General features: G+C 41.4%; 1 protein-coding gene across 1 annotated transcript; it reads right to left on the reverse strand.

Annotated features, from left to right (window-relative positions):
• Positions 1–6514: 6514 nt before the first annotated feature.
• znf16l (zinc finger protein 16 like) lies at positions 6515–21498 on the reverse strand. The gene is made up of 3 exons (XM_085255052.1): positions 20632–21498; positions 18284–18496; positions 6515–9826 (listed from the first exon to the last, which is right to left on the reverse strand). Exons 1-3 carry the CDS (start codon positions 21377–21379, stop codon positions 9120–9122), a joined length of 1668 nt encoding a protein of 555 aa, XP_085111178.1. The 5' UTR covers positions 21380–21498; the 3' UTR covers positions 6515–9119.
• Positions 21499–22482: the final 984 nt, after the last annotated feature.

The raw sequence follows: 22482 nt of genomic DNA on the forward strand, positions 1-22482 counted from the left end.
AATGGGTCTCATGAGCTCTGAGATTCTTAGTTAGTGTATAATTAGGTTTTTATTACGTGGATTCGCAGCATATATTTGTAATAGAGTCACGTTTAAATTGAATAGTCTTATGTTTATGTGCTGATCATCTTGCAGCTGTTGCTCTAGATTGCTTCCAAAAAAGCTTTCAACCAACAAACATGAGTTAATAATGGCTACCTGGGTGGTTCAAGCTAGGGCTGGGCGATATGACCCAAAATTCATATCTCGATATTTTTTAGCTGGATGGCTATATAAGATATATATCTCGATTTTTTTTTTTTAAGCCATAAGTTAAGAACAAAAAGAGAGTTCTTAGTCACACTGTGTCCCAGATGTCACACGGGCACTTTTATTTACATACAGCGTAGATGTACATGAAGAAATTACTCAAAAATAAATTATCAGCATTTATTAAATAATCATGGTCCATAAATAAAAGAAAACAATGTTGTTTTTGTGCATAACAAAAAGCTCACAATTGTGCAGTCAAAATGTAAACTAATAGACGCTGAGCATAATAACAAAGAGACAGATTTCACAGCTGCACCACGTCTCTGAACAGGTGCCATTTGTGGTCCTTATACACACACAGTACGTATCACTCCGCGAGGCTCCTCCTCTGTAGCCGTAATTCTCCGACAATCCATCAAGCGGTGCAGCTCCGTAGCTTAGCAAAGTCATATTAAAACATTTTTTGACAGATTGCTGAGCGCTGTGTACCACATAAAATCGGTTCGCGGTCAGTAAGCACAACCAGAATTCATACATAAGGCGCACTGTCGATTTTTGAGAAAAGGAAAGGATTTTAGGCCGTGCAGCCCCTCTGGGCTGCATGTCGTTAGCGCGGTTAGCTCGCTAACACGTTGACGCCATCCAGCCCCACGCACGGTAACTCGCTAACGGAGATTTGCCGCTTTCATCTTGTCATTGCCTGCAGGTGAAGCTATGGGGCAGTTGTGTTCAGTGCAGGAGAGGCGAGGCCGAGTAACGTTGCGTAGAGACAAAAGTGGACGAAAGAGAGGCAAACCTGCGGCTCCACAAGTATAATTATAACGTAACATAGACTATATCGATATAAACGATATTGTCACATCTTATATCTCGTATGAAAATATATCGATATTTTTTAAAAACTCGATATATCGCCCAGCCCTAGTTCAAGCCTCATTTCCTTGTTAGTGCGAAACATCAAAACAGTCAGCACATGTAGCTCGGAAAGAAAGAAATATAGTGGGAAAAATCTCCACATCTGGAAATGCTATCACTTGCTTTTGCATGGAGTCCTCTTCCATGAAGACTTGATGTTATCTGCAGGTCAGTGCACTCTGAACTGGTTACTGTTTGTATAAATCCTACCATTAAGAATGTCTCTTTGCTCTGCAGAAAGCTTTGTTGGCAATGTAGTCAACATTTCAGAAACCAGGAGGTGTCTGAAAAAATGTGACATTGAAATACTTGAGCCAGATGATATAAATGATCACCATCCTCTAATATCTTCAGAAGTTGATTCTGTTCATCTGGACGTTTTCAGTGGGACAAACGTTTCGTCACTCATCCAGGTGACTTCTTCAGTCTCAGCTGACTGCAGGTTTCCCCAAAAACCCCAAAACACGCTGCGCCAAAAATGGGTCCGCCCCAAGGATCGGGTCCCCCGACACAACTAGAGTAACATAGTGTAGCTGCTAAGTGCAGGAGGATTGCCAGGATTTATATATCGGGGAAACCAAACAACCTCTGGCTACAACACAGAAGAGCCACCTCGTCAGGCCAGGACTCTGCAGTCTATTTACTCCTACAGGCCAGTGGACACTCTTTCAATGATGAGGATGTAACATCCAGGACAGGGAGGAATGCTGGTTTGAGCGCGGAGTCAAGGAGGCCATTTACGTGAAAAGGGAAAGACCATCTCTGAATCATGGAGGGGGCCTGAGGGCACATCTTTCACCATCTTACAATTCTGTGATTGCAGCCGTTCCCCAACTCTCTGTGAATACTGTTTATAAGATTGAAACCTGCAGTCAGCTGAGACTGAAGAAGTCACCTGAATCAGTGACGAAACTTTTCTCCCACTGAAAACGTCCGGATGACTGAGCATGCATCAAGATATCCTCTAATATCTTCAGGCAAAAACAAACATATCATTGAAGAAGTTGCTTCTTCAAAAGATGGACAGAATACTTTGAGGTTCTTGAAATCTACTGAGAAATGTTAATTGACATATGAGGAAATTAGACTGCGCGACTTTAGTCAATTTGGTCCTCTGTGTTCACTCTGCTTTTACTATCAGCCAAGAATGAACCGAACACAGGCTAACAACCCCCATGAACAAGATGAAGACTAAATATGTTTGATAAAATAACATTAAGAGAACAGAATTTGTAATTAGTTTGGTGGTACTGAGTAGTATTACGTGTTTGCTAACAGGATTGCCCAAGCCTGGTCATCAGGAACAAATTCATTTGATTGATGCGTGCCGATGACAGAGTCTTGTTTAACTTCTTACAATTAAAAAATGCATCTCAAACATCTGTGCTGCTATATCTCTTGGCACAGATTGTGTATGCTGTTAACTTCCAGTAACTATTACAAGCCTCTGTGACCCACCATTGCTGTTTATTGGAGTCAGCGGAGATGATTCACCTCTGACCTACTGACTGGCTAATATGTACTGACCTACACACTGGAACACTTGGAAACAACAAGACAACGTTGATGAACAGATAGCGTATTTATGAGATAAATTTGGTTTAGCTAGGGTCTCAACTTTATTTAATCTAGGAAAGGGGGGTTTAGCTCATTTCTGGGGGTGCTGAAGCCCCCCTAAAAATGAATCAAAGCACCCCCAAAGATTTCTTACTTTTTTTGACAATATTGCTGTTTGTGTGACACACTAGTAAAAATATAAAAACTATACTTGGTACTTGTACTTGGTTCAGTCATAATAATGTGACTAGAATAGTGCATTTTCACAAGTCACTTCAGACCTTTCTGATTTCTCTCATTTTTTTTTTAACATTTTGAAAAAGTATGTTTACTTTTCAGATGTACAAGCTAAGAGAAGAGAGAAAGAGTTCTTTATGGAGCTGATGAATGCTGAAAATAAGAGATGAGGGATGACAGATGGAGGATAGTAAATGAGAGAGTGGAGTGCATTACTAAAGAAGAAGTGAGAGCAGATATGAAGAGGATGAAGAGGATGAAGAATAGAAAAGACCAGATAACATACCTGTGGACAGACAGTGGACTTTTTGACTGGATTGTTTAACACAGTCTTGGAAAATGGAAGGATGTCTGAGGAATACTGAAGTGTGCTAGTGCCGAGCTATAGTAACTACACAGGCATAAAGCTGATGGACGTAGTTGAAGCGAGGGTGAGAAGAGAGGGAGTGATCAGCAGCAGCTTCATGCTCAGAAGACAAAGATTGCTTTGGACTGTTGATAAATATAGAAAAGGCCAGAAACAGTTCCACTGTGTTGTGTCTTTGTCCTGGTCAGCTTGGATTGTGACAGGGAAACAAACCAAAGATACTTGGATAGTCTCTGCAACTGTTTCAGCTTTGTTTTGGGACTGTACTGCATTAGACTGACATAGCAAAATGCACCAAGCATTGTTTCTGACAGAACAACATGTTTTTGTGACCAAGCTGATAACCAAACATTACAGAGCAGAGATCGACCACTTCCAGCCACTAAGATAGCACAGCGCTGCTGTCACACTGACAGCCACTAGTCGAAACAGACTGTGGCGCACCTCCAAACCAGTGTACTTTATGGGAGTTCTACAGGTTGTAAGGTGAGATAATATTTAGCCGAGGGAGGAAGAGACTTGTGGTGGGAGTTCTGGAGGTGCATCAGCCCAACTGTGGGAGAAATCCAGATGTTTGCCATGCAAAAACTCAGGCAGTCATTAATAACAAGTTTAAATTGGTCAGTCTAGGGCCTCCTTTGGAACCCCACCTCCTGTTCCCATAACTTCCTTTCACATTTTCTTTCTGGGAGGCAATGTTTAACCAAGCCATTCCCTAAGTCAAGAGTGCTACAACCCACTTAAAAATCACAGGCTCTCATGGGACTCACCCAAACTTAACTCTTCGCTCTAATCGTGATAAAAAGAAAGCATCCTAATACATACCAGCCCTCATGGCCTCACAAAAGGGCGAGGTTTGCCATCAGATCTTTTTTAAACTATGTGTTTGTTTGTTTTTAAATATTATTTTTATACCACTAGGTCAAGACAGCCATACCCCAAGGCATTCTCACGCTCCAACTCAACCTTCCAAAAATATAACAGGAAGTAGTGCGTTAGTCATGAAGACAGGGGTTAGTGAAAGGCAAGTAGAAGGTTGGTGAAACAGTGGGTCTAAAGGATTTTATTGCCATATTTGTCAGCATGTGTATCCCTCCATGCAGCATGCAGCAGTGCTTTCTCACCACTGCTGTACTTTTAGCAGTCTTCCAGATCCAGTTCCAGTTGTATAAATAACAGCAAAAGTAACTAGAAACCAGAATTGCACTGATGAATACCTGGTAGGCAAAACCTCCTTCTTGACCAATTGTTGCTTTGTATATTTCATGACCATGCACACCTCTGTACAAGGAGAATAAAAGTGTCTAAAGTTTTGTAGTAGTGTCTTAGGCCTTTTCCAGACCGCACAGCGATGTATGCCGACCTATATTCACTGTGTGTGTAGTGGTAATTCAATTCAATTCAAGTTTATTTATATAGCACCAAATCACCACAACAGTCGCCTCAAGGTGCTTTATATTGTACAGTAGATCGTACAATAATGGGGATAGGGTAGGTAGTAGTTTCTGTTACATAGGTAGTCCCTATGTTGCAGAAACATGTGTTTATTTATTGGAAAGAGGTCGTTTCTACATTGCTTAGCACTGTGTTTTACCTGTCTTTTAGCACTTACAGACAGGGGTTGTGTTGTGCTGATGGGCCAACATTACACCAAGAAAAAGGGTGAAATGTTTTTACACTGAAATGATGTAGCACCTCTGTTAAACCGTCATCTAACGTTGCTTTAAAAAGAAAACATTCCTACATTATCCTATAATAGATAATAGTGAAGAAAACAAATTAAGAAAAACATGGAAACACCGCTAAAATTCAATGTGTGGGCTAAAAATAATCCAGACAAATCTATAACCTATTTTAAAACCTTAAAACACTGAAGATGGTAGAACACCATAGACTTAATCAATGACAAGAATACTTTTGTATCTTGATATATTTTAAAACACATTCAATCACACATTCATGTTTCACAGCAGCTGTAGCTGAAGAAGACGCCCGTGCAGAATAATAAAAAGGAACGGGGCCAGCTGGACTGCAGAGGCCATTAATGTTTGCAGACAAGAGCAAAAGTGTGCCAAACTTTGAAATGTTAAATACAATAAATGTCTTGGCACAGTGGATGTGTTCTCTCGTCAGCGACGCTGGTCCACTATCTGACCGAGGTCTGAACATCTGTGCACATCTGTCTGTGGATGGAAGTCAGGGAAAAGAAGCTACTACATGAAATTATGATTTCAGTTGGGCTGACACAGAGCACAGCTAACTGCATGGATATCTTTCAGGCAGTTTTAATGGTGTATAAAATACTCTGTCTTAAAACACAAAATGCAGGAATAGAATCTGACATTGAGATCGTGAGGTGACTGGCACTGATGCCCTACAGCAAGAGGGCTTTGTGTTTAAACTAACTGGTTAGCTAGAGCATATTTGTGGAGTTTATAGGCTCTTCCACAGTCCAATGAGACACATGTTAAGTTGGAGCAGCTGTACCTCAGAAGGTAGAGCAGGTCTTTCTCTAATCAGACGGTTGGTGGTTTGATCCCTGCTGCTCCCAGTCAGAATGCCAAATATCCTAACTACTACTAACCCCAAGTTCCTTCCTGATATGTCCCATGCTCTGGGGGGCGGGGCTATGGCTTCCCACACCCTCTAGCACATAAGTGTCAAACTCATGTTTGACACTTATGTGCTTTTTTTCTTTCTTTCAGTGGCTAATGACTTTTCTGCAATTCACAATTTTGTATCATCAAACACACAAACTGTAGAATTAGGTTTTAAATATAAACACAAAGTAGCATCAGGACAGCAAACATATCACAAAAGCCAAGTTTTGTTGGTGTTACACAAACAGTCTACATGTGGGTGGTGCTGTCCAAAAGCTTCGTCAGGTCCGTCCATTTAGTTACACATGTAAGAGGGATCCTGGAGATTCAGCGGGTTTGAGAACAAATCAGTTAATATGAACCTACGAGAGTCAAACTGTTACATTTTAGTTATCAAAGATTCATGATTTAAACATACTTCAACCATGTTGGTCAAATAAGAAATGCTGATTGAAATATCCCAGCATGTCATCAAGTTTCTGAATGCATAAAAAAAGACCAGTGTTTTACTGGCCTGGTAACAAAGATCATTTTATTACTTAAATAATATGAGGAGTAACATAGTGTATAATAGAGGAGCCAATACTTGTAGTTAGATTTATTTTTATTCATATTTTCAGGAGATAAAAAGTCTACACAATGCTGAGGAGGAAAGCCATTAACTCAGGGAAGCTGACCATTAATCTGGGAAGGGTTAAAGGCCATTTCCAACAATTGCATCTCATTCTGCAGTGAGAACAATTATTCACAAGTGGATAATATTCAAAATCACTGACCCAGGGTTTGATGTCACAGCAAATTCACATGAAGGAACTGTAAACAAACACAAAAAAACAAAACAAAAAATTATTTGGTCTGCTTGTTCTGTTTTGCAGCCACATAGTCATTGAAGCAGTCATGAGCTTTTCTAATACTGCAGCAGGACAATGACCACAAAACAGAAAATATCAAACAGAATGGTTAAAAAAACAGAAAAGAAAGTGTTGCAATGGCCCAGTCGAAGTCCAGACCATGTCGTGAAAGCTGTGGTGGGCCTTAGCAGACCTGTACATAAACACTGAACTGAACCAACGCTGTAAACAAGAGTAGGCCAAAGTCCCTCCACAACAATGTGATGAGGAGACTGATAGAGTCACACAGAAAACATCTTCTTCAAGTGGTTCTCCAAGTTACTGAGTTCATGGAGTGTACTTAGCTTTTCATACGCCATTACTCCAGTTTGGCATCGTTTTTGGTAAATTATTAAAATGCGTTGTTGTTTCAGGATCTTTTGAAATAAGTGCAGAAAGTTCAGTGTTCCAGAAACAAACACACACAGGCTTTTCTTTTTTTTTTGCCTTTGCTTGTTCAACAAACCTAAAACCCAAGTTGGGAATAACAGGTATCACAATAGTGATTAACAGCTGTCTCTGTTAAGCCGAGCTCTGTGTGCGCTCATATAAACATGGGACTTTTGCACGTCATATGACTCTTCCGCATAAAGTGATCTCTTGGGTTTTTCCCCAATCGAATCACAAATGTTACCAGATGATGATGATAAATATAAAGAATATACAAAATGTAAGTTAAATGCAACATTTTTATTGACATGATGAGAGAATAATGCTGCAGAAAGTTATTAATGTGGTGTTTTATTGCACAGAGTGCTTCAATTAATATTAATTCGAGTTAGTAACTTTAGCTCTAACTGCGCCCTTAGTGCTGCTTTTTATATTGACATTGACAGCTGCACATCGGAGCTCTGAAGATTTCATTTGGACATATTTAAATACTAACTATATTAACTATACGCTAATAAAAGAGATGTGTAAATCGCCTTAATTTGTCAGCAGATCAAAATGAAATTATTTTAATGACTGAAGAGGTATTCTTGATGTGTGTACAATGTTCAATGAGCTGCAACTCCGGTAGAGTAGAATCACTTCTCAAATCTAAAATCAAACCCTCTGCAAAGGACCAGATGATTTCTTATGTCCTGATATAAATGGCCTGTATTTATATAGCGCTTTACTAGTCCCTAAGGACCCCAAAGCGCTTTACATATCCAGTCATCCACACACACATTCACACACTGGTGATGGTAAGCTACATTGTAGCCACAGCCACCCTGGGGCGCACTGACAGAGGCGAGGCTGCCGGACACTGGCGCCACCGGGCCCTCTGACCACCACCAGTAGGCAACGGGTGAAGTGTCTTGCCCAAGGACACAACGACCGAGACTGTCCAAGCCGGGGCTCGAACCGGCAACCTTCCGATTACAAGGCGAACTCCCAACTCTTGAGCCACGATCACCTGATAAGCAAAACCTGCGAACCAGCAGCTACTCCAGAAAGAAATTATACTCTAGCTTTAATTCTCAATGTCAGGTGAACTTGTCATTATGGCAAAAAATAAATAAATAAAAGAATTAGCCAAAGGCTTGCCTGATATGTGACCTTGTGGATGCAATACTAACAACAGACAAAATGAAACCCGGTTTAAAAATATAATATTTTGCCATAATTTAGAAATTTGGCTGTGAATATGATATTCTTATCATTAGAAAGGAAGAAATCTAGGACCTTACCTGTTACACATAGAAGCTGACAAGTTTCTGTGTCTGTTCAAGCAGTTTTAAATTTAAAAAATATGTTGTGCTTTACTTCAGGAAGTAGTTAAGTGACTTTAGAGACAGCAGGTTCTTGAGAATTTAGCTATGACACACCTGCCGTCATGTTTATAAGCACCATACTATACACTATACACCATAGGTCTTCCAAGCTCAATGTATACACATTGAAAAAAACTTTACCAATCTCACTGCAGGACAGGTAACTTGTACCAGTGGTTTGCTTAATAATCATTTTGCCGGTGGTTTCCGATTATTCTCAGAGAATTTCAGACTTCATCTGGTGATGAAGGCGTTGCAATACTGTTGAAAGCTAAAGAACAATTCAATGTATTTGCCTTGAGGTCAGTTTATTCAAGACACTGAGGCTCATTAAGCACATCTCCATCATGAATATAACAGAACATGAACATTGGGGCATCATCTCATAAAACCGAGTCTTCACATGTCCAGCGTCCTCACGGTGTCATCAGAGAGCACTGAAATTACGACTTATGAGTCAAACTCTGGATCACAATCTATCTTTGATCTACATTTTAGACTTCATAGTATTAGGAGTGTGGAGAGCAGAAGCAGAGGCCGATTACTGTCCCGGGGTGCAGCGGTGACTCTTGTAGGTGCCCAGATGTCGGAAGCTGCGCCCACACTGCTGACAGCGGTAGGGTGTGGCCCCGCTGTGAATCCTCTGGTGGGTGTACAAGTTTCCCAGTTCTTTAAAGCGCCGTCCGCACTGAGGACATGCGTATGGACTCTCACCAGTGTGCACCCGTTGGTGTCTCTTGAGTCCTGACAGCACAGAGAAACCTTTCCCACACTGAGGGCAAGGAAACGGGCTCTGGGCACCGCTGTGAATTAGCCTGTGGCTTTTTAAGCGGGCTGCATGGCGAAATCTCTCCCCGCACTCTGGACACACAAAGGGTTTTTCTCCAGTATGGATGCGCTGGTGCTGCCGCAGGTTGCCGAGGTAGTTGAAGCGGCGGCCACAGTCCCCACATTCATACCCCCCCTCAATTTTTATCTCCTTTTTTATAGGACCCCCTCCTTGACTGATGCTTGCAACAGACCCAAATTGTGTGCTTCCCTCATTTTGGCTCCCACCAGCCCTCCTGGAATCACCACTGCTATCTCCCATGGAGGGTGTAGTGGAGGACGTGGACTGGAGTGCCTGGAGAGCCAGGGCTCCAGCAGAGTCTGAGTGTATTAGTTTTATGTGCTCCTCCAGAAAGAAAGAGTCAGGGCAGAAGGTTCCACACATTGAGCAGATGTAGGTGTGACTGGATAACTGCTGGTCTGAAACAAAGACAGTTAAATTTACAATGATGAATAACACAGCAGTAGGGAATAAATTGCATTACAGTCTGAAAGTGCTGTAACTAAGTTTACGGATATAATTCCTCCACTGTTATCGTCTTCGATGACATGTTCCAACATAGAGGAGAGCAGCTACCTGAGCTCCCCCAGATCTAGTTGTTAATAGTGTTGCATCCTCACTGGATATGACTTTGGATACCGTAACTACTCTAAGAAGAAAGTCTCAAATCAGAAGTGCTCTAATGGGGTGATATGGTCCTATAAGGTGGGTGGCTGCAGCTCAGGTGGTAGAGCGGGTCACCTACAAACCAGAAGGTTGTTGGTTCAATCCAGTCTGCATGCCAAATATCCTTGTGCAAGATACTAAGTAAGGGTGAACGTTAGACACAAACTATGCTGTTAAAAACAATATAGAAAAAGTGCTTGTGTGAATGAACCAGTCCACTGACTGATGAGATGTATGTGAGGAGCAGGGTTCTGGATTTAACAGGGAGCCAATGAAGGGAAGCCAATAAAGGAGAAATCTGCTCTCTTTCTAGTCCCTGTCAGGACTCTTGCTGCAGCATTTTGGATTAACTGAAGGCTTTTCAGGGAGTTTTAGGACATCCTGATAATAACGAATTACAGTCGTCCAGCCTAATAAATGCATGTCACTCTGAGACAGAATATTTCTAATTTTAGAGATTTTGCACAAATGGATGAAAGCAGTCCTACATATATGCACTGAAGGACATATCATAGTCAAAAATGACTCCAAGATTTCTAATGCCATGTGATGATCCTGAGCTCTGTCTATCCATGGAGCCAGATAACACACACCAGTTACTTAAACTGCAGGAAAGTCTTAAAAACAAAGACCTAGATGTCCTCTAACTTCCTGCTCCTAAATTCAGATAAACTGAGGTCATTGCACTAAAAATGTTAGAGATATGATATCTAACCAGATCTTTAACCTGGGTGCCATTGCTTTGGCCTGCATTAATAGTGTGAGGAATTTAGGAGTCATTTTTTTAACAGGATATTCTCAATGCACTACTGTAATGAATTATTATCACGTTCCCCCAAAAACTCCCTAAAAAGCCTTCAGTTGATCTAAAATACTGCAGTGACAGCACTGACAGGGACTAGAAAGAGAGAGCAGCTTTCTGCTATATTGGCTTCCCTTCATTGGCTCCCTGTTAAATCTAGAATTACATTGAAAATCCTGCTCCTTACAAACAAGGTTTATAATAATTTGCCCTATTCTATATTCTTCTTCTTCTCTTGGCTCTTGATGGAGGCGGTCACACTTTCTCCTTCTCCCTCTCCCTTGTCTTTCCTGCTTGGCTTCTCATGTCTATTGTATAGTCTCGCTTATTCTCTAACCCTAAGAGAGTCTCCCAGACTGGTTCTCTAAAAACCTAAAGAAGAATTATGGATTTGATCAACTGGTCCCTTAATGAAACTGACACCTTCCTGGGCTTGGGAGAGCCTGATTGTCCTGCGGCGACGTTTGCTGACGGCTACTCGATGGTAAGTTGCGTCGTGTGTCTGGCGACACTCTCGATGGAGGACAGTGAACGACATCTACCAATTCAGAACCACGATAACAGAGTTCTGGCTGATTGGACCTGGCTTACTGAAGAACAAGAAGCGGCTACAGCTGTTCAAAATCCCACAAGGCTGGCCGACATGATAGACGATGGACAGGGCTGTGAGTACTCAGACTGTGTTTTTGAATGCTATATGGATAAGATCTTGGAGAAGCTCATGGCTCTGCTATATGGATAACATCTTGAAGAAGAACAACACGAATTGAGAGACCTGGTGACCAGTGACAGACATTAGACCAACTGTAAAATTGGAAGCAGTTTGTTCGCACTAACCAAAACAACTACCATCTTCATCTCATGGCGCCAGCTGGATGCTCAAGGCAAAAGCTGACGGGAATAACAATCCTCCTTTGGATAACAAGACTGTGTTGTGACTTTCTCCCTCCTCATTCAAGGCCACCCGCGTCGACCGAAGATTGTTGACTTTTGTCTAACTGGGTGAAGGGACACTTTCTCTCGGCTGAACACGGAACACACACACACTCATACGCACACATATGCATGTACACTGACACAGACCTACAATCACCCCCCTCCTCCAAATGACTTCGAAGCCTATGTCTTCTATGTAGTGAGATGTGTTGATTCATGTGCTGAGGTGTTTTTTTCTGTTCTCAAACTGATCTCCCTGTTTGAGTTATTTTTTCTCCTCGTCTTTTCTCATGTTATGCATTTTCCATTGTTCTCCAAAAGTTGATTCTGTTCATCTGGACGTAGCATTTTCAGTCTCAGCTGACTGCAGCTTTCAATCTTATAAACAGTACATTTGCATGATGACTGAAACCAGCCCACTGAAGGAACAATGAGCTAGGAGGTCAGTTCCTTAATCTTAATTATGCAAATTTTCATGACCATTGATCAATGAACTGAACTTCAGGTAAGAAGTTATGACCTGCAGTCTATCTGGGTCAGATATAAACCAAGTTTAGGTGGCGTTTATTTTCCTTGTGCTGACTTTTTACTGTCAGTTACAATAACTCGTACTGCATACTAGCTAGCATGACGGAGTTTCTATACAGCTGGGTGGTGCTATGATGTTACTAATAGTGAACTTTATTTTATTCATAAGGTTAGTTAGTAGGGTTGCCAACCATGCCGTATAAAACGGAATCGTCACGTATTCAGAGAAAATATCAAGCGTTTCGTATTGAGCTGAAAAGGAACACAGTTTGTCCTGTACTTTAGCTAGAATGAAAAAAAGACACAAAGCTGGAGTCATTCTGAATCTTTACGCTGTCAGCTGCCTTTTCTTCTCTCATTCAATCATGAAACTGATCAATGATCAGCTGATCGGTATTTCTGATGCAAGTCCCGTCTCTCCTTTGTTTATCGCTCACTTTGCGCCAGAAAGAGGAAACCAGCGGATGTCGCGCTAAACAACAGCAGCACGTTTAAGCTTGATCAGCTGTTGTTAGAATTTATTTAATATTACTTTCTAGTATCAGCTGATGTTTGCTGGAGCCACAGCTGTAAAGCTGCTGGTCATGGTATCGGTTTGGATATGTGGTGAGAGGGAAACATGAAGATGAAACCAGGAGATGTCCTTACTGAATCATCAGAGCTGAGCAGGTGATGCAGAAGCAGGTTTACCTTTTAGGTGACATGAATGAGTTGAAGGGAAGTTATGAACTGTTTCTGAGAGACAAATAACACCAGGATCCTTTTTTAGGTAGCTGACAGCTGGTAACTGTGCAGGGGCGGGTCTAGGAAAGTTTTGCCAGGGGGCCAGGTAGGGCATTAACAGGGAGAGGGGGGCACAAAGACATACTTTCTTATTTTCATTTAAAATATCTAGCTTTTATTAAATAATTATCTGAAGCTTAAACCAAAGTTTTTATCTGATGTAAAATGTATAGAAATCATACATATACCAACAAGACTGTACATCACTGTCACCACAGCGTTTGTTTTCATGCAGTGAATTAAAAAATAAATGGCCGGGCCAGCGGTGCACATTGCAAATTAGCTCGCATAGACACATTAGTTGTACTGCTTCTTAATGACGGTATCTTAGCTAACAACCCCAACTACCAGATTCAACTTGTAATTGGCTAAAAATCACTTAGCCTACTGGTGAGAGGGACGTTGCTAGCTGTCAGTTTTTTCAAGGGATGTTGAAATTTCCACATTCTGACACTTCAAATGTTTCAGGAGCTGTCCGCTCAGCGCAGCAACTGTTAATATAGAGTGTTATTAAATTTATTGCTAATGCAATTATATGGCACATTGACTTCTGAGGAAATTTTAGATGGCACTCGTCATCAAAAAGGTTGCCTACCCCTGCTCTAGGACAACAGGACACACATGCTGTTTGGTTTCTGTGGCTTGATGAACCTCCAACCAAAGGCTGCAAAACTGAGTTGTGCATTATGTGAATGAGTGTTCAAAGGAGCTTACAAAGAAAAGCGGCTGGACTTCTTTAAGTTGCTTGAAGACGTTTCACCTCTCACCCGTCTTCAAGCAACTTAAAGAAGTCCAGACGCTTTTCTTTGCAAGCTCCTTTGACTACAATGACCTGGATGACTGAGAACCTTCACAGACATGTGAATGAGTGGTATTTGGTGTGTTAGCCGGCCTATTCCTGTTAGCTGCAACCATAAGAAAACATCTCAGGCAGTATGAAGCGTTTCCGTTGCAGTTCATGTAATGTGGTGGCTGTAGCTCTTGAGGTAGAGCAGGTCACCTACTGATTGGAAGGTTGGTGGTTAGATCCCTGGCTCCTCCAGTCTGCATGCCAAGTATCCTTGGGTAAGATACTCACCCCAAGTTGCTCTCCGATGCATCCATCGGAGTGTGAATGTAGTTAGAAAAGCACTCAGTTTAGAGTCAGTGCTTGTGAGAATGGGTGTGAGTGGGTGAATGTGACATGTTGTATAGAGTGCTTTGAGTACTCCGGGAGAGTAGAAAAGCGCTATATAAGAATCAGTCCATTTACCATTTGTGGAGAAGGCCTTTTTGGTTACCACAACAGCAAAGGAGATTCTGTCAAACGCAGCCATGAATCTGTGCAAATGGGACAAAATCACCAGATCTGAGAGTTATGTGGACAGACAGTGCACACAAATGAGGTGGTCGTGGAAATGTCAGAATCAGTTTTATTGACCACGTATGTGCGCGCGTATACAAAGACAACAACAACACGTATGGTGCAGAGAGCAAAAATGTTGGAATGAAATTATGGGATAAATAAGGGATGGATAAGTAATTACATACAAAAGAACAAAACAGTGTATGCAGTACGCTTTGATTTCAGCGGGTATGGTCCTGTACTATGACTGGTACAGGACTATGTGAATGTAGTAAGTATTCATCAAAGTGATGGCCTATAGAAAGACGCTGTCTTCTTGTTTTGGCATACAGTGCTCTGTAGCGCCTACCAGCACCAATGACTTTTTCTGCAGACCTCATTGTCCGTTGTAGTCTGGTCTTGGCCTGTTTGGTGGCTGATCCAAGCCCTACAATAATGGATGAGCAGAGAACAGACTGGATTATAGACTGGATCAACAGTTCCTGAGGCGAGACTGTGGATCCCAGAAACCTGAAGGTTTCCACAGCAGACACAGTGCTTTTGAGTAAGGTGAGGGGGGATAATGGAGAGTCCACAACTAGGGCTGGGCCATATCATACCGTTCACGGTAATACCGGTATAATGTTGGGCAAAAATAAGAAAATGACGCATGTGCAGTGCCTTTGTTTTCATACGCACATGGCGGAAAAAGCATGGCGGCGATGGAAAATGAGAAGGGCGAAAGCGGATCGTTGAATGAAACGGATGAACCAGAATTGGTTTGTAAAAATGCTGCAACTTCAGTGGTGTGGAACTGGTTAAGCTTTCATCCGTCAGATACACAACAAAGCACTATTTTGTCAAATGTTTTAGTACGACTTTGCTAAGCTACGAAGCCGCACTGCTTGATGGACTGTCGGAGCATTACGGCTATCGTAGGCGGAGCCTCGCGGAATGATACGTACTGTGCTTCAACATAATGTTACCGTATTGTGTGTGCATAACCTCTTTTTAACTTTAGTGGATATTATACATGGTTATGCTGAGGATAAGTCGGCCAATTTCCACTGGAAATGCCTTTTGGTTAAACTGTCAAGAAGGAATTTGCATTTGCAATGTTAAATGTTTATATAACTTTAATGCACATAAAAAACAGCTGCTTGTTTAAGTGAAAATACACTGATGGTTTTTTTTTTGCACTAATAAAGTTGTGGAGTTGTAAAGTATTTTGTTTAGTGTCAATCATATCGTCAGTTATATCGTTATCGCAAATTTTCAAATGTATATGGTGATAAATATTTTTGGTCATAGTGCCCTGCTCTAGAACTGGGCGATATGACCCAAAATTCATATCTCGATATTTTAGTTTAAAGCCATAAGGTAAGAACAAAAACAGAGTTCTTTTTGCTGTGTCCCAGATGTCACACAGGCACTTTTATTAACATAGAGCGTAGATGTACATGAAGAAATTACTCAAAAATAAATTATGAGCATTTATTAAATAATAATGTTCCATAAATAAAAGAAAACTGTTTTTGTGCATAACAAAAAGCTCACAATTGTGCAGTCAAAATGTAAACTGACAGACGCTGAGCATAATAACAGACAGATTTCACAGCTGCTCTGTTCCCAAGTTCTACTGCGTGACTGACAGCCTTGAGTTTGAAATCCGCTTCATAACCACGTCTCTGAACAGGTGCCATTTATGGTCCTTATACACAGTACGGTAATATCACGTTGAAGCACAGTACGTAACACTCCGCGAGGCTCCTCGGTAGCCGTAATGCTCCAACAATTCATCAAGCGGTGCAGCTCCGTAGCTTAGCAAAGTCGTACTGAAACATTTGACAGATTGCTGAGCGCTGTGTACCACATAAAATCGGTTTGCGGTCATCAAGCACTACCAGAATTCATACATAAGGTGCGCTGTCACTTTATGAGAAAATGAAAGGATTTTAGGCCATGCTAGGCCATGGCGTTAGGCGGTTAGCTCACTAACATGTTGACGCTGTCCACCCCCATGCACGGGGCGATCCGCGGTAACTCGTTAACGGAGATTTGCCGTGTCCATCTTGTCATTGCCTGCAGGCGAAGCTATGGGGGAGGAGGGGGAGTTGTGTTCAGTGAAGGAGAGGCGAGGCCGAGTAACGTTGCGTAGAGACAAAAGTGGATGAAAGAGAGGCAAACTTGCGGCTCCACAAGAATAGTTATAACGTAACATGGACTATATCGATATAAACGATATTGTCACATCTTATATGTCGTATGAAAATATATCAATATTTTTAAAAAACTCGATATATCGCCCAGTCCTACCCTGCTCTATCCACAGCCTCTCTAGTTTTGAGCGTATTCAGTTCTGTTACTCTGACTGCACCACAGGGCCAGGTGTTGAACCCCACATCTGGTAAATGGAGTGGTTATTATATAGCGCCATTCTACTCTGAGTGCTCAGATAGAGTAGAAAAGCACTCAAAGCTCAAAGCGCTTTATACAACTAATTCTTTCACCCAATCAAACCCACATCCACACCACACAAGCACGTTTTCTAAGTCGTTAAGTGCTTACTATCTAACAGTCATACACAGTCATACTGCGATGAATGCATCGGAGAGCGTCCATTCTTGATGAGTCCTGAACTTTGAGGTGTTAACTACTTTACTTGAGGTAGAGGCCATGTTGAATTCACGACCTCTTTCTTATGTGTACAGTGATGCATCAGAGGTCCATTTGGGGGAGACTCACTTCTATTCTGCCAAAGACTACACTTTGCCCATCTCAGACGATCAACGCAAGCTGGGGGGACATTGGTCGAGGATGAGTATGGGTAGAGATTCTTAACCAGCTTATGGAGCCACTGGCAGTGACAACTTGACAGACGGCTCTGAAGTGAACTGCTCTGGATTTGCTCTGAAGTGTTGAAAGTGGGAGATGTTGTCTTGACTGGAGACAATAACTGACCCTCCCAAACCTGGAGGATCGGGAGAATAGCATTTTTTTCCAGGGAGCGATAAACACATTTGTTCATGTAATGTTCGCACTTGTGAAGAAGTTTGCTGAAGAGACCTGTTTGACTATCATATCCATTAGAGATGTAAGGTAGCTGGATACTGATGAACAACTGCTGATGGGGGGGGTGAGGATGTTGTGAATTGAAATTAAATGACACTTTATGATATTGGGTTCAGCTGATTCAGCTTATTCTTCTTGTCATTTATTACAGTGAATATATAAACTGCAGCTATGTTTAAACTGCTAGTGACAATTATTTTTGCTTTATTTTGAAAGGTATAGACAGGAAGTGTTTTTATTTTGAAATGCAGGGAATTATCCTAGTGCTGCTGCTAGCCTCTTGCTGATGTTATGAAGGTTATGTGCAGAATATGAAAGTTATGTATCCCTTGCTATTCGTCAACATCAGCAATTTCACCAAGTAAATATTTAGTTTGAAATTGTCGGTTTCAGTCGTTATTTGAAACGTCCACCACACAACATGCCTTGAGTTGATTATTGTTGTGAACTGGCACTTAAAGGTGGGTGATTTAGCCTTGAAATTAAATCACAGTGTTTCAAATAAATTCACGATAACATTTATGACATAAACACTAAACAAAATTTCATCGCCGAGCGCAGCAACCAGGCAGCTGCATTTATTAGTGTGCACAAAATGAAAGTTATTTTCTTATCAAAGTTTCTGTCACTGATGACAGACAACCTATCTATGTGTCACCACCAGTATTATAGTTCAGCTGTATACACTGACCTGGTATTGCAATATGCCACTTGTAATTGTATGCAATAAGTACGGGGTTTTAAAATAATTCGCTACATTCGCACCTGCCTCAGGCCTGTCTGTGCAGTCCTCCAAAGGATTCCCTTCCTCCCCTGGAGAGCTCTGAGGCTCCATAGAGAAGTCGCAAGGCTGGGCACGTGACAGCGGAGTCTGTGCTTGCTCAGGTATCGACCCCTCCCTCGTGGTCGAGTCATCTTCATTCCCATCATTCTCTGTCTCAGTGGTGCAGGCGTTCTCATGATCAGGCTCCTTTATAACTGTGGCACAATAGCAGAAAAATCAGGGTTAATATTAATGTTCTACAAGCCAGTGGTCACCATATAAATAGACTGATACAACAGATCAAATCAATATAAAGACTTATTACTTGCAAAACTGTCCAGATCTAAAATGTTGATATATTATTGGATACTTTTGAACAATTAAGTTTAAAATACAAAACTTGAATTTGCAGAAAAGTAAAAGTCAACAATGGAAATCAAATTTATCATGAAGTGTATGAATACATTATTGTATTACATTTTTATGCTGTTCATAAAAAGGTAATGATTATGCTTGATGGTGATGTCCTGGAGTCAGGTGGTCTGCCAGCACCACTAACCTAACCCCATAGAGGCCTGTATAGGGTTAGGGTAAATAGTAGGGGTGCAACGATACACAAAATTCACGGTTCGGTTCGATACTTTGGTGTCACGGTTCGATATTTTTTCGATACAAAAAAAATGTTCATGCCTTTTTAATTTGTCATTTATTAAAATTATAAATATATATTTTAACTCAAAAGTACAGTTTTTAAATTTAACCCTAACCCTTGTGCGTGTTTTTTTATTTTGACAGCGAATGCGCACCTGCGGACCACTTATGTGCAGCCCTGGTTATTTAGCTCATCATATTGCAGCCACAGAAATTCTTTTGTCCATGAAACCATAAAGCTGCACTTTCTTTTTGCCTTATAGTCTGATTTGTCATAACTTCTCCGTTTTGTGGTAAGGGTTAGGGCTAGACGGCCAACACGTTAACGAGCTAACTGCGCTAACACACTAGTTCACATCAATGTAATTAAGCATTGCATGGCACATCCAACATACTGTTTTACTTTAGTCCATGACGCGCTTACCTTCAGGGTCATACGTCACATGAAAACCAAAATAATTCCAAACGCCAGATCTGAATGTTGCAAGGAGAGCTTAACTTCTGTCTTGCTAGCTTGCCCTGCGCTCATACTTCTGACGATGCTGTCTGTGTTGAGCGCTCAGTGGATCTGCGCTGGACAGTGCAGCCTAGGCGGAGTAGTCGAACGCAGATTCACTGAGCGCTCAACACAGACAGCATCGTCAGAAGGAAAGTTGATAAAATAAATTACAAATGTTGTATTGTTCGATACATACGCGTACCGAACCGAAAGCACTGTATCGAACGGTTCAATATCGATACGAATATCGTTGCACCCCTAGTAAGTAAGTGGCCCCCAAATCACATGACTGATTTAAAATGACACAACCTCGCAGTGTCTCGTTTCAACTTTTGTCCAAAGTGTGAACCAATATGTACCAGTTTTTTTATTTTGCTGATAGGCAAAGCACAATAAGACTTATGATAAATGATTTACACGATGCTTTCCATGAATGCATCGTCACATTTAGTGCAATAAGAAAAGGTAAAAATGGGATTTTCTAAAGAAAGCCCTCACAAACAAAGTGCTTGTGAGAAAAAGAAAGGAAAAACAAACATGTCACTCCCCATTTCTGTAGGAAAAATGCACCACACCAACCAGGGGAAGAGTGAGCGTGATGGTAAAAGATTTGTGACACTCTGCTTATTTGGAGTGTGTAGTTAGTGTGTAGTTAGTGTGTAGTTAGTGTGTAGTTAGTGTGTAGTTAGTGTGTAGTTAGTGTGTAGTTAGTGTGTAGTGTAGTCATTATTTTCTTTTGTGCATCCAAACAGTGAGCCAACTGTTGAATGTCACAGACGCTGGTAAAAAAATCTACCAAAGACAGTTTGCAATATAAACACTGTCCCCACGTGGACAACAGGAGGATGCACCCTGAACGTGCTGGGCTTGTGATGTCATTAGTTATTTTGTTTTAGCAGCAAACTGCAAAAACACATAATTTGTTCCCATTTTAACACTACAAAAAAAAGTGCCAAAAATGGTCACTATGTGCACAGAAGAGTTCATGAGAGGTTCGCGTGTGAAACGCATGCTCAGTCATGCTTTAGGACGCATTTGGAGTTGGAGAGCCTTGGATGCCCTTCAACAAGCCTGGAGAACTACTTCAAGCACTTATACGTTTCTATATTGTGGTAAACACGTACTTGGCTCTGTAGTCATATTAGTCATCAAGTTATAAGTAAATAAGCATTATTTATGACTACGTCTATGTGTGTTTACCTTTCAGGTCTGAAGTGTATTCCATTGGTGCCATCCATTCATAGTCATACATTCGCTTGCTACCGGAAGGGAGCATGCTGAAGATGTCATCTGTGGTGGACTCGGAATCTACGTGCATAGACACGGTCCCGGCCATCCCGCTGTCCGACCACAAGTTGAGGGAATGCGGGTCTGGCCCTTGGCGCACCTCCCTGTCACCGGCCTGGTCGCTCTGGTCTCCGTCCATTTCAGCACATCCTCTCGAGTTCTTGTCTTTCATCAGATAGTGACAAATGGCGTCTATATTTTCCTTCTTCACACCAGACATGAGCGCTTTGGCTCTCCGTGGGTCGATATTGTTGTGCTTGGCTCCAGAGCTGAAGTCATGTTTCTTGAAGCCAGCCTCTGCAGGCGGCTCTACGCTCGCCACGCCAGGAAATGCGTCCCTACCATCCCGCTGAACTGTATCCAGTTGTGCTTTTAACATTTCGATTTCTTCGCTTTTCTCGCGAAGTTCCATTTTCAATACTCTTATCCGGATGCTGACCATTTTACGGATCTCGGACAACGCAGTCTCCAGCACTACGGTGATGTTTCTCCCGAGGTGCTCAGTGATGTCGCTAACCGAGCAGAGAAGCTCTTCGTCGGGTTCCAGCTCCACGAAATCACCGTCAGCTGCACTTACTGACCCGGGAGGCTCCATGAAGACGCCGTGGGCTTCAGGAGACAGGCTCGCTTCAGTGAAACTGTGGTTTCGTTTGCGACTCATAGATTATTTGGATGGAGCGCTCGGTTTTCTTCAGTTTGGGTAGCTGGAAGCTATTTAGCAAGCTAATGTTTGGATGGTGCTGAGAGACGGTCGGATTGTTAGGTTTGCCTCACTTAACGTGACTGTTACCGGAAATGTATTTTCAAAATAAAAGCATTTCGTGCCGAATAGCTGTCTGGATGTAGGCTCATTACCCATTTTGTTTCGAAATGAGTGAATGGAAGTATTGTTTTCGACACGTGGTACTTGACAGACACAGAACAGAGCTGCAGCAATATCAGAGTTTACATGAATTACTATAAGCCAAAAGCATGCACCAGAAAACGAATGCACTGCACTCAGTGAAAATAGGAATGGAACTGATCTTATATTTATTTCACACATAACTATACCATATAAAATCTATTTGAAAACAAAAGACATATCAGTGCATCTGTATATGCTGTCTCTATATAAACATCTGTATACTTATTTGTACATAATCTGTTCATAACTATTCCCACCTGTTATCCCCCCACTCTGTGTATAATCTGCTCCTGTTGCACTTACTGCTCTTGCACTTCTGATTAGATGCAAACTGTATTTTACTATCCCATATTTATACATGTGTATTTATACAATACAGTTGAATCCTAATATCATTAGATACATAAAAACAACGTCTTATAAAAACAAAACGCTAGTGACTCTATCAATGTTATTATTGATGGACTGAATTTACAAGTTTTGCTGTTTTCCTGTTGGATTATTATTGTTATCAGCATGAAAGACACATAAGTGCGTCGGTGGCCAAGGCATGCCTGTTCTCTCCTCAGTCTCTCTCCTCTCAAAGATCAGAACAAAATCAGTGTTAGCTTAGAGTAGGTTAATTAGATAAGTATAATTCAAGTCATTTGATTATTATGTGATTATTATTATTACTTGGTTTGTTGTTTGCTTTGCTCCTGCTAAATTGCTTTACTAAAACAATCTTCAGAAAGTCTAAATTGTGGACATTCCCTTTTTAAAAATCTGAGTATTAGCCTTTGAATAAACAGTATCACCTTGGAGCTTAGTTTTCCAAGCCACTAAATTGAATCCACCAAGTCCACCTATGTAGAAGG

Source organism: Mchenga conophoros, linkage group LG3 (genome assembly GCF_057382185.1).
Source record: "Mchenga conophoros isolate Kocher_MC1m ecotype Shallow Benthic linkage group LG3, M_conophoros_male_GT1.1, whole genome shotgun sequence".
In the NCBI taxonomy this organism is placed as follows: domain Eukaryota; kingdom Metazoa; phylum Chordata; class Actinopteri; order Cichliformes; family Cichlidae; genus Mchenga; species Mchenga conophoros.